Source organism: Rhamphochromis sp. 'chilingali', assembly GCF_963969265.1.
Source record: "Rhamphochromis sp. 'chilingali' genome assembly, chromosome: 16".
NCBI classification, from domain to species: Eukaryota; Metazoa; Chordata; class Actinopteri; order Cichliformes; family Cichlidae; genus Rhamphochromis; species Rhamphochromis sp. 'chilingali'.
Genome location: NC_137943.1, coordinates 10,469,981 through 10,486,357, shown reverse-complemented (window position 1 = coordinate 10,486,357; position 16,377 = coordinate 10,469,981). Strand labels below are relative to the sequence as shown.

General features: G+C 39.4%; 2 protein-coding genes and 1 pseudogene across 4 annotated transcripts; 2 read left to right on the top strand and 1 right to left on the bottom strand.

Annotated features, from left to right (window-relative positions):
• The first annotated feature begins 2,865 nt into the window (after nucleotides 1–2,865).
• On the top strand, nucleotides 2,866–4,370 carry LOC308383253 (protein shisa-like-2A; annotated as a pseudogene). The gene is made up of 3 exons: nucleotides 2,866–3,348; nucleotides 3,771–3,910; nucleotides 4,085–4,370. The product of its transcript is annotated as a protein shisa-like-2A (transcript).
• Nucleotides 4,371–11,443: 7,073 nt separating this feature from the next.
• Nucleotides 11,444–14,183, top strand: LOC308383442 (uncharacterized protein). 2 transcript variants are annotated; one of them, XM_080861398.1, is made up of 4 exons: nucleotides 11,464–11,524; nucleotides 11,623–11,682; nucleotides 12,799–12,964; nucleotides 13,106–14,183. In XM_080861398.1, the coding sequence occupies exons 3-4, from the start codon at nucleotides 12,814–12,816 to the stop codon at nucleotides 13,495–13,497; spliced, it is 543 nt and encodes a 180-aa protein (XP_080717524.1). In that variant the 5' UTR covers nucleotides 11,464–11,524; nucleotides 11,623–11,682; nucleotides 12,799–12,813; the 3' UTR covers nucleotides 13,498–14,183. The 2 variants fall into 2 exon arrangements, with proteins under 2 accessions (XP_080717523.1, XP_080717524.1); XM_080861397.1 differs by lacking the exon at nucleotides 11,623–11,682 and having other exon boundaries at nucleotides 11,444–11,524.
• Nucleotides 14,184–14,673: 490 nt separating this feature from the next.
• tmem125b (transmembrane protein 125b) lies at nucleotides 14,674–15,657 on the bottom strand (the record flags this gene model as incomplete). Its single annotated transcript, XM_080861997.1, has 2 exons — nucleotides 15,547–15,657; nucleotides 14,674–15,407 (listed from the first exon to the last, which is right to left on the bottom strand). The coding sequence occupies exons 1-2, from the start codon at nucleotides 15,593–15,595 to the stop codon at nucleotides 14,674–14,676; spliced, it is 783 nt and encodes a 260-aa protein (XP_080718123.1). The 5' UTR covers nucleotides 15,596–15,657.
• Between the last annotated feature and the right edge of the window lie 720 nt (nucleotides 15,658–16,377).

Below are 16,377 nucleotides of genomic sequence, written 5' to 3'. Positions count from 1 at the left end.
GCGGGCAGGAAGAGATCGGGTGGAAAGAAAATCAGCCCATGCGAGTGCTTTTCAGCATTCCCACTACACATAGAACCAATAACCAGTAAAGAAGTAATATTTAATTGTATCTTTAGGTGCTTAGTTTGTTTCCATCTATGAAAAATACCAAAGAAAACACAGTCTGACAGGCATGGAATAGAATTTTTAAGTAATTTAAGTCATTCCTAAAAAGTTGTTTACCAAATACTTTGTCTTTAAAATATCATATCTCAGCATAATGTGCACTTCATCATTAAAAATAAATCTGAGGAACCTGGAAAAGTGGAGGATGAAAGAAGAAATGGCAAGCCTAAAAAAACATTTGCAACAAAAGGGAGTCTGTCAAAAACATTCTTAAGAAAGGGAAACGGGAAATAAAGGCTGAGCTGTGCCAAATTACACAAAAAATGACTGAAAATCTGTGGCAACAGGGAGTTTGTGGAGTTATAGATGTATCTAAATTTGCAATACTTGGTTCAAATTGTTATCAATAAGTATGTAGGAGGAGGTCTGAAGAGAGGTACAACAGTGAGTGTCTACAGTCATCTGTAAAACCTTGTGGAGTCTTTGTCATAGTGGTTGGCATTTCTATGTATGTTTGCACACTTTAATAAATCACTGCATCAATTTTCCAATTTCCTAACAAAATATAAAAAATAAGGAGCTCAAGAATACTGCAGGGGACTTTAGTTGTCATGATCTAATGGCTAACATAGTTTATAAGCCAGGCAATTAATGCCTATTTCTGGTTTAAAAAAATAAATAAATAAAAAAAACCTTGACATTTAAACAGCCTTATGTGGAAAGTCATACAACAAATTTGGCAGCTGTGCACTGGCTTCATTTTTAGCCAAGGTTGACACTCAATGCAAGCAGTCTTACTGAGAAGCAGATACAGAAGACTTTGCACCAGTAATGAGCCTTTTCATACAGCCGCTGTGCTTCTGTTGACCTTTTTACAGTACAATCAATAGCAGACACGCCAAAAAAAAAAAGAAAAGTATTCAGTACTATTGATTAGAAATGTGGTCAGGTTTACAGTTCTTTATGTCATATCTCTTGATGATGACTCAGGAAGTACATTTAAGTCTCAAATTGCGTACCTAACTAACTTAGGCTACAATTTAAAAAGTTTCTTTGCAATGAGAATAATTTGTCATTAAGACAAAGACAGGATAGTTGTGAACATGTTCTATTGCAGTCTCTTTTCAATAATGACTTTCTAATATGAACTAAATAGCCTCGAAAGCTTGAGATGTATGACATAGAATTGTGATCACTCTAAATGAGTCATACAGAGTCTGAGGGTCTATTCAAGAAAGAAATGATTCAAACAGATGAACCATTTATATCTTTTTGAAATCATGGAAACATTTGACAGGGGGCCATTAAAAGATCATGTGTACAAAAGCTTTTTCCTCCTTTTCTGCCATTATGCCCAGGATTGTCTCTATGAAGCAAAAACTAGAAAAATGTTAAAATACAAAAATTAACATAGCAATCAATGTCTATAATTACATTTAGCTAACAATTTTCTGTAATTTAGTCTGTGCAATAAGGTAACAGACACAGTTAGCTTCTGGCTTTGGTCATTTGGTGACTTGAAAAACATAGCATGAATGAAACATCTCTAATATGCATACTGGAATGTTCTTTTTATCACCATCAGTCTCTTAGTTGACTAAGATTGAGATCACTTCGGTCACTAGATGTGCTGATGAGCATTTTCTCAGATATTTTGAAGGATTTAATTGCTTTTATTAGACATTTCCAAAATCTATGTCTTAAACCTTTCTTCTTCTCAAACCCTTGATAATATCTTAGCTGTTGAGATCAGTCGAAGACCCGTGCAATTCCATGTAGCCAAACTGACAACACAGGTGTCGCCAGGTGTATATATATCTGTGTGTGTGTGTGTGTGTGTGTGCTTCAAGAAATGGTTAGGTATTTGCTGCACGTACCTGCATAAGGCTCGAGGAAAAAGCTATATGCATCAAACTCTCTCTGTGCAGCTGCTCCCTGGTTGAGCATATATGGAGTTGGGAACAAAATGTTTTTGTATTTGCACCCTATTTATATTTTTATTCCCACAGTGTAGAAGCAACACCTCTGGAACATCACTTAGAATTAAAAGTCAGTGGAGTAGCCTGCTTTAATTATCACAGCACTGCTTGATTGCTGCCATAACTTACAGATAATATTCTGCCCACCAGCTGTTCAGCGTTGTGAAGCTAAAATGATCAGATGGGCACAGAGCTCTGTCATGTTCTCCACTGCATTGCTGTATCTTAAATTAAATATTCCAACAATAATCATACTATTTAAAACCTCAGAGTAAGTGGAGTGAGCCAGTGTGTGTGTGTGTGTGTGTGTGTGTGTGTGTGTGTGTGTGTGTGTGTGTGTGTGTGTGTGTTCAGGTCTTTCTCATGTTGTGGGGCCCTGAACTTGTCACATAATGGGGACATGTTTCTTTATGGGAACCAAAAGCAAGTCCCTTTGATGTTATTCGGTAATGTTGTATGGTTGAGGCTGGGTTAGGTGTAAGAAGTAAACACTTCATCTGCTGTGAACTGAAGAACTAAAGGCAGTGCTGACACATCTCATTAGCGTTCCCATCCCCGTATTAGCTCCTGAAAAGGACTCTCTGACTTCAGTGATCTCCAGCCTAATGTTCAGTTCAATTTTAGCTTGTGAACCGTCCAGGGTGCAAAATCTGCTAAATCACAGCTGGGAGAGTCCACTATCACATTATAGCACACGTCATAAATTGTAAATGCAATGAATGAAACACTGTATTAAAGTAAGGTTATGGTCAGGCAACTCGAAAGTCACGAAGTCAAGGATATGCATTCTCATGTTTGCGTGTGTGACTGAAGAGAGAGAGAGAGAGAGAGAGAGAGAGAGAGAGAGGTAGGAGGTTGGTGGGCGCTGCAGTTTTCTTCAAATTCAAAGTTTTTCACCTCCATCTCTCTGCGCGTTCACTCACTGAGAAACACGCTGCCGATGAAAAACAACGCGCTGCTCCACTGGTCTAACCACGGGGCGCGCTCCCACGCAGGAACCTTCCTCTTCTATTCCTCCAGCCGCTCATTAAGTGTTTTTTTCTTTTTTTCATTTTCTTTTCCCCCCCTCTTTCTGTTGCAACATGAGCGCTGAATGCAGCAGTTACTACAGCGCTGACGGGGTGTTCGTGGACTCGTTCTCCTGTCCTAAACCAGGGAATGCTGCCGCTGCCATCTACTGTTGTGGATTTAACGATATTAAATATTGCTGTGATGATGCAAACAGTTTTTTCCCGTATGAGTACGGGTACATGTGGTGGCTCAGGCAAGTGCAATTTTATTTTATTTTCTGCCTTAAAAAATAAAATAATGTGCTTGTTATCAGTGGATGAGCTAATCACTAATAATCACAATATTTTCTTCATTTTTAATGTTTACTTTTTTGCGCAATAAAAGCCTCACTTAACTGACATTATTGAACCCTTAATCTTTGAGAAATCCAATTGCCTCTGTTCCTGCTGTTCCTTGAAGACTTCAGTTCATCCATTCACTGCATAAAGAACTCGTTTTCGTTTTAATTCTGCGAGTAAGACCCATCTAAGGAATGCACTTAAAACATTTAGCAGATAAAAAAGTTGTTTTTCACGTTCATTGTGTTTTTTAAATCCTCACATCAGTCAGTGTCCTCTCCTCTCTGTTCATTAAGGGATCAGGTTAAAAAGATGTTTTTCTCTCTTCTCCTCTCAGTATCGGTGCTCTGGTCGGTCTGTCTATAGCAGCGGTCGTCCTCCTTGCTTTCCTCATCACTGTGTGTGTCCTCTGCTACCTCTTTATCGTCACCAAACCCACTCGTCGTCTTGACAACGGCCTACCCCTAAGAGCGCCAGGTTAGTATGAATCCTCCCCTGAATTCCCTCTGATGATAGGAATTTGTTTGTTTGTGTAATTTCTGACAAAATCTCAACACTTTTACTTTTTATTTTTATCAATATTGAAGTCTTTTACAGAGAGCTCGTAATAAATCATTTTATTCTGTGCAACTGTCTGTGGCTTCTTGGCAGGAGATCCCAGTGAGGGGCCGAGTCATGTGAGGGTGCCCTGCGCCGCTGCTCCACAAAGATTCAAAAATCCCTTTGTGAACAGGAAGGTGGATTGTGACAATCAGTCGCCAGACCCAGAGCACCTTTTCCAGAGGTGTTTTACACCCACAGTCACTGGAGTGAAAGTGGAAAGTCCTTCATAAGGACAGCAGCACTCTGTCAATAAGGCAAATCAACGAGGAAACAGCCTTGTGGTACAAGTGGACAACTATGAATGAGAGGAAAGTAACTGATACAGTGTGAGCGGTGGTTGAAAGGAGTATATACTGAGTAACACAACTTTAGACCAGTAGTAAGAAGCACACGCTCAGAAGGCTGTGACGTTTCTTGCCTTGTTGACATTTTTCATGCATTAAAGTCGTCTTTCCTCGTGGCCTCCTCACGGGTGGAAATTACTTATCCTCCATCTTTTTGGAAACTAATGCATAAATTTGGCTTTCTGAAAGCCAAAGATTCATTTGAACACATGAATCATTGAGTCATATGCAGTTTACAGTGAGGACATACAGTTTTAAGCACATTTATGTGCTGAAGATGTTGCATTTGGGTAAGAGAAAGCCAAGCTAGTGTTTTAAGTCGGGAGGCACTCTGATTTGAATCTTCTACATTTTACTCAGAGACTGAAGGATTTGTGGGAGTGAAACGTTCCCAGCACAACACAGAACTGCACCATCAGTTGACTTTTCAGATCTTTAAAGTGGCTTATGTTTACATTCTCTGGACAAGCAACCTCAAGTAAAACCCTTTGTGATGGCTGGAGGCGGGCTTGAATTGTTGGGTATCTCTTATTCTGACACTGGAGTTTGTGGTTTATATTCTGTGTCCTGCTGGCAGTCCGGTACAGGTTTCTTATAACCACAGTCATCATGTTTCTCTAACATAACCAACAAGGATTCTGCTGAATCAGTTAACATGAAGGAGTCTGATGGCAGCGTAATTCTCACAGATTTTAGAGTTAAAATCGCATCACTGTATACCTGAATCACTTTTAAAGGATACCATTGTTATTCATTATTATTGTGAAGAATGAACCAGTCAACGTATGCTGTGCGCTGTACAGTCTCACATAAACAAAACCTCTTCTATTGCATAAAATCTGGGAGGCAGAAGAGGATCTAACACAGACGGTACTCTGATTAAAAAAGCTGAACCTGAATGGAATAGTGAGGTGCTACATCAGTGAATCACATGCAAGCACACATTCCTGGGGGAGTACATTTCCACTAATAAACTGTGATCATTATGGCATAAGATCTATTAACTGGTGATGGCAACAAATGCTTAGAATGTAAAATTTTGTCTGAGTACTGTTAAGCGCTGTCCAGTGTTTTGGCACATTAAAAGCCTTCAAATTCATGCATCTGCTACTGAAATGGCACTTTGCAGCTGTATTTAATGGATGACATTAAGCCGAATGTTCCCCCAGTACTGGCTCATGTGGTTCGGAAACCTAAAATATAGGATGAATAGATAGGTGTTTCTGGAAAGAAGCATGCATTTTATTGTAAGAGTGTCCTCTAGTGGCCATAGTAATAATGACTAAGAAGAGGAGGAGGTCAGGGTGGATGGATGGGTTGCTATAATGCTGTACTTTCAAATGGTCCTAAGCAGTGTTGGGGTTGTTATGCATTTAAAAAAGAGAAAAAAAGAAAAGAATGTATTACACATTAGTCGTTACTTTTCTTAAAAGTAATGCAGTATGTTACTCAATTACTCGTCAGAAAAAGTAATTAACTACACTACTTGTTATATTACTTTCTTGTCACATTGTAACGTGACCTGAAACACACTGTCACATAATCACCAACAATATAACAACATAAACCTGAGGCTACACTTTAGTAGCATTCTGGGTTCTTGGCTAGCTTTGTGTTAACATGCTGTCCGTGCAGATGCCTACAAAGAGCCGAAGCTGTGTTAGCAACTGTTATGGATGCAGTTTGCACTTTACCATCGCACTCTTGTCCCTTTGTACAAAAAACCCCCCAAAAAACAAAAACTGTGAAACTGAAAAATTCAATGTGATTACAGTAACATGCTACAATGGAAGAGGTCTGCTTTAACCTAATGCCATTTTTCCCTCATACACCTTACCAAGTTTTTTTCGTGCCTAAATCTAACCAAACCGAGGTGAAAAACATCTGTGATCAAAGGTGGAAGTTTTTCCAGGACAAAATCAAAGCTTTCTGACCACCGTGCCATTTAGTCAAGAACAATTTGTTAGTCTTTTTTTATGTATACAAAGCTTTTATTGTTAGGACATCTCAAGCAAGATGGTGCAGACAGCAAGCCCTATACAAACACAGTCAGCTTTGATGAGTTTCAGCTTCGCTTATCATGTTGGCTTTCAAGCTTTTGTGTGATGAGTTCTGATCGGTTTTCACTGTTATTGTAGAAGCTGCTGTTTTGTGAACTCACTAGAAGGCTGTTCTTAGTATGTTCTGGATAATCAAACCTTTCAAGTGCACTTGCTTTTTGTTTTTTGTTTTTTTGTTGATGATCTGAATGTTGATGCGAAATGAATGCAAAACGTCCGATATCTGTGCTTTGATTGTTCATGTTTTAATTTGGTTACCGAGCTCCGTAACCAAATTAAAATTCCTGTTTCAACACTGTGCCATTTTCTCTGTTAAAACGTGGTCTAAACGTAAAAAAGAATTTAAAAAGCCTCCTTTAAGAATTTTTGTGTTTTGCTAGCATGTAAGTGTGAGCTCTGTTATTTAACATTAATTTACATTTGATGAAAGAGGAAAACGAGATGTTTACTAAGTTTCATCCATATTTGTTTGACTAGAATGGCTTTCAAATGCTTCACTTGAATGTACACATTCACACTATTCTTCAAAGAGCATCAGTAAAACCTGAATGAAAGTACATCACATCATATGTCATGCAGACGTGGTGCCTGATCAACTGCAATGTGAATACTATTTAAGTGCACAACATGGAAATTATTTATCTTAAAAATAACACCACTCCTTGCGCTCTTATTCTCTTTTCATTTTCTTTGGGTGATCATAAGGTTTCTCTGCACAAACATGCTTTTCAAAGAAATACTTAAAGTTAATGTTTGTTGTTTTTCTATTAAATGTGTTCAGCTGAGCGACTGATGATGATGAAGCCTTTGTCTGGCTCACTTTCTATATTGCAGGCTGCTTTGGTGGTTGAAGAAATTAAGAGACACAGATTAGAACGGTCAGTGAGACTCCGAGTTAGACAGATTTGTTACTGGCTCTCAGTTCTTCTAATCATTTCTCTGCAGAGAGGCAAAGTCTCTGAAAGCCAGCAGGAGTGACAACAAGCCCTCTTTGATCATCGTGCACTGCAGTTCAAAGAGTTAGGCACACTGGTTATTAACCTTATTTGGGTTGTAAATAAAACTATACTTCCATAACAGCCATCAATTACAGGTACAGCAATCTGTATGTGTAGAAAGCACCAAAGGCATTTTGCTCACTCTGAGTATAATGACAAAGAATATAAATGGCTTATATTTTAGATTCTTTTTACAGTCTAATTGCACACAAATCTGAGTGAGTAATGTATTCCTGTAATAGAGAACAAGCTGACTTTTAGGACCTTCATTAGCATCTACTTGCTTCACACTGCAAAGATTCATGTATTCAAACCGATTGCTTTTGCCTGGGAGGGCTGATCTGCAAGACCTGTTAGATGGCAAATGGACAACTGTAAAAGCATTTTGTAGATGTTTGTCATAATGGTACAAGTGACAGCAAACCAATTAAACCTGCTGGTTTAAATGAATGCAAACCTACTGTAAAAATCATACTTTATGTATTTGGAGGACTTCATTTGTAGCTCACATCTAAGTGCTGCACTGTGTAAAAATCATTTCATAATCTGCTCTAATAGCTCTTCTGTAGATTTGGCTGTGGGGAATCACAGGAGAAAGAAACTCCCAGCAACCCTAAATTGGACAAGTGGAAGAGGATGGATGGGTAATATAAAAAAGCTTTTTTTTTTTATTGAATAAACTAACTACTAAACTAAAACTAAAAAAGTTTCACAGAAATTATGAACTTTTTCTGTTTGAAAGAATTTTCAAACAGGAACAACACTGTGCACGCCTAAAGACTGTGTGAACATCTAAAGATCTGAAGGCATCAGAAGACCAACACAGAAGTCATTGGGCTCCATGAAATCTGCTCAAATCCCTGCTAAAGCCTCGGGATCTGAGTTTTTGAAGGGAAGGCATGACCGTGTATAATCAATTGCCTGAGTCATTACTCTCTTAAATTGTGTGCTTTGCAGTCATTTTCCACTTTAGTGCTTAGGATTCAGATAGACCTATTAACAGAATATGATATTCATAATTATATATGTATTATTTTTATTATGTTCTTGTTAGTGTATCCTCATCTGAGAATATGAACCGTCTTTAAAATAAACCATTAGTATCTATATTATTTATGGCCACTTTCCTCCAATATAAGCTGTTGGTAAGACTAGAAAAAACTATTTAAACATGAATACATTACATTACAAAATCTGTCTATGAGTCTAAGAATTACAGACATTTTCATATACAGTTTTTAGAGGCTCAAATATAATTGGATAATTGACTGTTGGTATAGTATTAATTATATTTCATGGCAAATCAAGAGATGTGAGTTAAACCCGAGTGTTGAACTTAAATTTGGTAGTGATTCACTGGAACTCTCAATATCGATGTGAGTGAAGGAGCAATAGGAGTGGTCAAATCAACAATTTGGTATATTTTTAAAAATAAAGCACGCACTGGCCAGCTTAGCAACAGATGACAAGTGAATGATGACAGAATTATTTCAGGGGTTAAGAAAACCAACTTGACAACATGTAACCAAGTCAAGAAAAGCTAGATGTATCAATAAAGTCTACAACTGAAAGAGACGCCTTCATGAATGGAAATATTGTTATAATTACTATATGTCTCGGTATTCCTAGATAAACCTTAACCTCCTAAGACCCGAACTCTTCCACGGCATGCATTTTTAATTTTTCTTTGGTATTTGGGCATATTGGGGCCCATCCATCCATCCATCCATCCATCCATCCCTTGTAGAGCAAAATTGAGTATTTTATTCTAAATAACCCAAAATGTGATGTCCACATATGTGGATGCCAGGTCCTAGGAGGTTAAATATGCACTTTGGTGGAAATTGAGAAAACGAGCTGCCCATGCACATTTGTTATGTTAACGTTTAAAACAAAATGCAATTAAATGGTGTTAAATAAACAGGTGTTTGTTAATGCCGATCAGTTTTTATATGAATCCAGCTCTGTTGAGGAAAGAGCACATCTGCTAAGCCTCGGGTAGGATCCAAATAAAATAATAATCGTGCTTGGCAAGATCTTCCAATAAAACCTGAAATTTACAAACTAACCACCTGCTCCACAAGGACATAATTTTCATAAAGTCCTAAGATGAAAGTGAAAAAATTTGTCTGGAGTTGATTAAAAAGAAAAGAAAAAAATCAGTGAAGAAAAGTAACATTCATCAAAGATGAAAGAACTCCTTACATAAAGCTGATATAAGCAAAGAAACCAGCGCTGCTTAAGAACCACTGAGCGCTTTGAGTATGTCACTTTGAAGCAGCACCTAAAGGGGTCTTGTGTCAATTTCCATACTTTCAAGAAGCTACTTCTGTACTGAAACCTGTCTTTTTAGAATTTGTCTTTGAAGGGTGTAGTTCATGTGTCATAATGTCACCTTGAGGTATTGCGAATTGGTGCTTTATAAAACTCAGTTGAATTGGATTAAACTTTTTGTTGTTGTTTATAAGAGATAGAATTTTAGTATAATACATTTTAATAAACAGAATATACAGTATGTACAGTTTTAAAATTACACAGTTTAACATTAAAGTGACTGAAAGGTGAATAAATAATTGTCAGTGACTAAGAGTGAATAAAGTGTCGGTAGTATAAAAAGAGTGTGGGGTAGTTTATGTTTCTGGTGTGGGAAATGGTCTGCTGGAGTTAAAAAAGCAGAGTGGCATTGGGGACAAAGGTGGGTCTCCTCCTCTCAGTCCTGCAGGAAATGCAGCGGAGGCGTCGCCCAGAGGGGAGCCATTGAAATGCGGGGTGAAGAATGTGAGAGGGGTCGTGGATGATTTTGGCTGCCTGTCTAAGGGCCTGTTGACTGAAAACCTGTGGCAGAGTTCTGACAGGCAGACACTGATGCAGTGTGCTGCAGTGTGCTGCAGTCTGTTCCTGTTCCTGTTTCTGTTCCTGGCTGAGGGAGTGGAACCAGCAGGTAATGGAGCAGGTCAGGATGCTTTCCAGGAAGGCATAGTAAAAAGTCATCATGATGGGTGTGCTGACTCCAAAGGAGTTGAGTTTCCTAAGGAGGTATAGCCGTTGGTGGCACCTCCTGAGAATCTCCTCTGTGTTGGCAGAGAATTTCAGGAGGTTGTCAAAGATGGTTCCCAGGTATTTGTACTCCTCAACTACCTCCACTGGCTTCCCGTGGATGGTGGTGGTGACTGAAGCAGCCAGATCCCTCTGCCAACTGGAGAAGGTCACCACCATCTCTTTGGTTTTGCTCACGTTCAGTTCAAGTTAATCACATTAGTTAAGTTATCATCAGGCACCTCACTGCCTGATGATCCAGCACCGACGTCTGTTATGCATCACAGTAATTCAAGATACATAGATTAAGTCATGAGGAGCTCACAATAACACACCGTTATACATTAAATAAGAGGAAATATTAAGTATTATTTTCTCTTTTGTATAAGGAGATATTTTAAGTGCATGTTGTTGTTATTTTCATGATTTTTAACATTACAAAAGCGATTGTGAGCTAACACAGCTGCCCCCTCCACACAGAGCTGTGGAGGCTCTGTGGAGTGTCTTTGTTTTATGTCTGATGTGATTACAGTGCCACTGTTTGGCCCAAGAGCACAGATGCATCAGTGTAACTGTCCTTTTACTCATTAACTCTCTTTGTTTCCTGCCAGCAGGCTTTTCATTACTTCCAACAGCAGTAGAGTTTTTGACTTTTGAAATTATTTTATATTCTGAACAAAAACACCCACTGCTTCTTCATGGGGGGTTGTTTGATTGTTGGGGTTTTCTCTGTGTTGCTGTAGGGTCTTTTCCTTACAATATAAAGCACCTTGATGCAACTGGTATTGTGAGCTGGTGCTATATAAATAACATTGAATTGATTGAATATATAAGAAAGTAGTTACACAGGGCAAAGAAAAAATTATAAACCCAGTGAAGTTAATCATTAACATCTGTCTTGAGGATATGGTGCAAGAAGGGAGACATTATGGCGTGTCTTGTAACCTTTGCCCAGACAGGCCTTTTATTGTTTTTGAAGCAACGGAAGGGGAAAACAAAATCTTAAGCTAAGAAGACCAAAATACACCTTCTCTATCAGTTTTGGCACAGGTAAGGACTTTTACATAGATTTTTGTGTGCTTTGCAGTGTGCGTAACATGACATTTGTGTTAATGATAATATTAAGTGACACTACTGAGTGAACATAGGTATGTTGTGGTCATATGACTTCAGTGAACCAGCTACTGTGCTCTGGCCAGCATTAGAAGGTAAACCGAGTTTATATTTGGAAAGAAAACAGGCTAGTGACACAATGTAAAGAACATTACAGTCGGTATACACACATCTGCTGTTGGGTGATAAAGAGAGTGCTTTTATTTTAAGATTGAAGGTAATTAGTAAGAAATTAAGGTCTTTTAAAATTTCTCTGGACGTTACTAAAGGCCTGACAACATCATGTGACTGTCTATGTGAAGAGAACTTAAATATTTTTATCTTAATGTTGTGATTAAGGTCAAATCATTTGTGATCTTTTATCTTATACAATCTGAGCAGGCTTCAGATACTATACTCATACTATCTCTGATGCTTCCGTGCTACGATAATAATGATGATGACTGACAATTTATGTTTCGTCCCAACCAGACAGTGTAAATGTATGGTACTCCATGAAACGGGAAGAACGAGTAACATAGATAAGATAGGTAAGATAGTTAAGAGTAAGAACAGGTGTCCAGTTTGTCAAATGGAAGCTTAACATCTTAAAACTGTAAAATGATGTTATATTGTTATCACTTTATTCATGTCACTCTCACTGCTCTATGTTTCACAAGATGCCTTGCTTTGGTGTCATAAAACGAAATCATTTAGTGAAAAACGCATCTTTTGGAAATGGACAAGCTCCAGACGATTTCTCTTCGCTTCCTATTGAGCACCCTGCAGCTCCTCAGGGTGCTCCTGCACTCCTCGATCACTGACGTGGTATTTGTTGGTTGTTCCTCGTACGAGTCTGGGACCGATTGAGGGGGACAAAGGCTTTTAAAAAAAATTATGGCCCAAAATTTAACTTGGCTTTGTATCACTGTTAACAGTAGTTTCATTTTCTTTTATATTTTGTGCAGCACTTTGTAACTACAGGCCTGTGAAACTTTACTTTACTTTAGCAGGTCTTTTTTTTTTTTCTTACTGCCTGTGCAATCATCCTTTCAAATGCAATTTTTAGCAAAATCGTCTGCCTTGTAATACTGCATTCAGTCCCGCTGACATTTGAGTTTAATCAAGTCAAGTCTTATTCAAGGTATTCGCCAAAGTTCTGTTCTTTTGACTCCAAATTTCCTCTCTTGTTTGGATCACAATCCTGGTTACTACTGTATTTATTTTTGTAGATCTTGTACAGCGAGATGGGTCTGTGGAGCTGTGGCATCAGTGTGGTGCTTTTTCTCTGTGACGTTGCATATACTGCTTCTATATCAGACGCTGTCGGAGAAAAAGGCACCCAGAAACATCTTCTGATTGAGCTCGTAGACAACACTAATAGCACTGGCAAACCAAGTAAGTAACAAAGTAAACAGTAACCTTTTATTTCAGTGTTATTCTTGTTTGAGGGGTTTAATATTCTACTATACCTAATCCATAGGAAATGTTTTGGGTTCTGTCTTGTTAGATTTTGATGAACCAAATTTTTTCCTGCAGAGACAAACAGCTCATTTGAGAGCCCAAAGGTGGAATTCTCCTATCTGGCTATAGCGTTGGGCACAGTCATCACCCTTTCACTCTTCATCGTGTTGGTTGTTAAGTTTCGCGTTTTACATCGCTTTCTGGCCAGCTACAGACACTCCCTGCTCCAGGAGTCGGATGGGGCGAGCCAGTACGGTCAAGAGGACATGTCTTTCCCTAACAATGTGTCCGGTAGGATGGGAGTAGTCAGAGGGACTCAGCCCGGGTTGGATGATGACGACGATGGCTTCATTGAGGACAACTACATCCAGCCCGGTGAGAAGCACATGCCAGAGGGACAAAGGGAGGATGACGAGGTAGAGGGGACAGATGACAGTGACGACGATCTTCAGTTCACTATAGGGTGATTAAATAAATTTTTCCAAAGTGACCGGTTTACAACAAAAATAATGAGACTCCAAAAGTTGATTCTGTTCATCAGGACGCAGCGTTTCCATAATTAAAGTTTAAAACTTTTGTGCCTCATGAGCCCTTAAAGAAGACAGGATTATAAACTTGACAAGAAATAGTAAATCAGAATTTCTTTCTTTTTTGGCCTGCTCATATTGCTCATTTTGAAACCCTTAAATTTATTATATGACCCCCAACATGGGCCCCAACCTACTTACTGAACAGTAAAGTTTTTTTGACTGCAGAAACTTCTGAGCCACGCAAATGTTTTGACCAAATTATCCGTTATTATTAGATAACCGACCTTAAGAGGGGCCAAAATTAATACAAAACACATTTAAAGTGCTGCATTGACCTCTGTAATGTTGACTCGTTGTGCAATCAGAATACCTTTGATTTTTTTCTTTTATGCTGTGTAGAAATTGTTCTTAAAGCTCAAATGTACTATATATCGATATGGATTCACATATTACATATGCTGTGTATGTAACTCTACATGGAAAATATTTAAAATTACAACATTCAGTTTATTTGCTAATAATGATGTTAATGTTTATATCCTGCTAAATGCTATTTGTTTTCACACATGCCATTCAATTATTCACCTTTAAGTTACCTTTAAGTTTTTTGTTTTTTTATTACATTTCTGCTGACAGTGAACATCAAAGAGTTAAACAACTTCACACTCACACATCTTTGTTGTAGTCTGAATGTTTGTTTGTATGAAATTACTTTTTTGAACATTCACGTCTTTAATAAAGTCGTTCTTATTGAAATTACAACACAGCGATGTTTTGATCTGATGTGACATCTGCTCTTTATTTACAACTATAATCAGTCAGACACAGCATAAATGAGCCTTCAGACAGTACAAAGGAGGGAAATATTCGCTTATCAAATTACAGAGCCATTGTTGACAGCAGCCTATTGTTCTTGTAGAAATGATGTGACTGCACTGCAGTGATGGTGTTTAGAGCTCAGCAGTCAGTTTTTATGGTAATGGAAAACAATAAAGAGAGTGGAAAGAAAATTTGTGAAGACTTGATTTGGATATTGACACAACCTTCTCGGTTCTACTATTAGTTCCTTTAGCTTTAAACCACTTCATCCAGTCTCAGATATTTTAAGTCCTTTCAGATCAGGCTGGTCCTGCTCGACGAGGTCTCTCTCCTGGCTTGACTCATTTGTCCTCCAGAAACACTGAACACACAGACAGCTTGATTCCCTGTCCTCCTCATTCTCCTCATTCTCATCCTCCTCCTCTGCTCCCTTCTTCTTTTGATGTATGCCAGCACACTATAGCCCGCTACAGCTAGAGACATGCCCATCCCTGCAGCCATCAACACCAGACCAGAAACCAACATTTCCCTGCTGTCGTGACCTTGGCTGCCGATGGTGGCCACAAAGATTAGCACCGTCCCACACAGCATGACTGCCAGCCCTACAGCTAAAATCAGCGCGGGGTCGGCCCTCCCACCACTTTTCAGCTGGTCGATCCGACGCCTGCTGCGCACGCAGTTCATGTCCTGGATGGCAGAGCTGAGAAGCTGCTTGAGCAGGACAGCAAGTGCCAAGAGGCAGAGGGTGGTGCCCACCCCTAGGCGCCATTCCCCAGATAGGCTTGTGGTGGTGGAGAGGAGCCCCACACCACCAAGGCCCAGTCCGAGTATGAGGGCAACAGAGGCACAGTAACACAACAAGGAGCGTTGTGGGTCTCTGGACCACCATAATTCCACTTGATCTTCCAGGATACGTCGCTGTATAAGCCTAGGGTCCAGGTAGAGGCTTGAGGACCGACGTATGGGGTAGTAAAAGGTCTCCATGTCAGGTATGGCACAGCTCAGACAGCCAAAATCAAAGACGACACCTTAAATTAGTGTGGAGAACATGGGTTGATTGTCAGAATATTAGAGGACACAGATTTCCAAAAGCACAAGTAACTTTTCTATGTCCCATGACTGTACAGAGAACACGCTGTGCTTCACCTCCTGTAAACACTTACTCACTTGTGCTAGATGAGTGTCTTGTATTGCTGTCCATCCATCTGCATCCCATCTGAAAACCTCAGAGAAGTCAGTGTGAAAGATCCCACAGTTGTTTGGTTTCGTTGTTTCATTCTGTAAAGAAAGTGATCTCTGCCTTGAGCAAATAAGAAAAAAAAGAAAAAAAAACTGCTATGAGGAAAACTTCCAGTATTTCAGGTACTTTGCTTCATTTGTTGAAGTTGGTTTCAGAGATGAAAGTGGATGTAGATGCCAAAAGTGTCCTGAGTCAAACTGGAGACAGAAGCAGGGGCTCCCACAGTGTGAAACTCCTGCAAGCAGAGAGGTAATGGCAGTTACGTAGCTTGTGCATGTGTCGTTTCATCAAGGCTTCATCACCACAGCGACTGTACTCATGTCACAGATCAATAATCTGTGTCCTCTTTAGAGCCCTGTGCCAGGCAGAACAGACACCAACTTCTCTTCTCATCACACGGGACCAGCATCTTGTCAAGTTAAGCAGGAAAAAAGACTGGTCACAATAGTAGTGTTGGATCATGGTTTGGACAGAGATTGGCGACACTGTCCACCACGCTCCATCACAGACAATGGGCTGACCGATGAACACAATGACTGTGCTGCAGAGGGTGGGTGATGGTGTGTGGGGGACGTGGATGGGTGTTGCGTTGCTCCTTTGGAGGGCTGAGTGATGTCAGTGTGCACTGATAATGGTGTTTCTGTGATCCCAAGGATAGCGTCACTCAGACACTGGGCTGGATAGGTCTCAGTGAATAGTGTATCTCCTCACTGAGGTGCTAACTAACCTGGGCATCTCATCTATTTCTTACACACCTG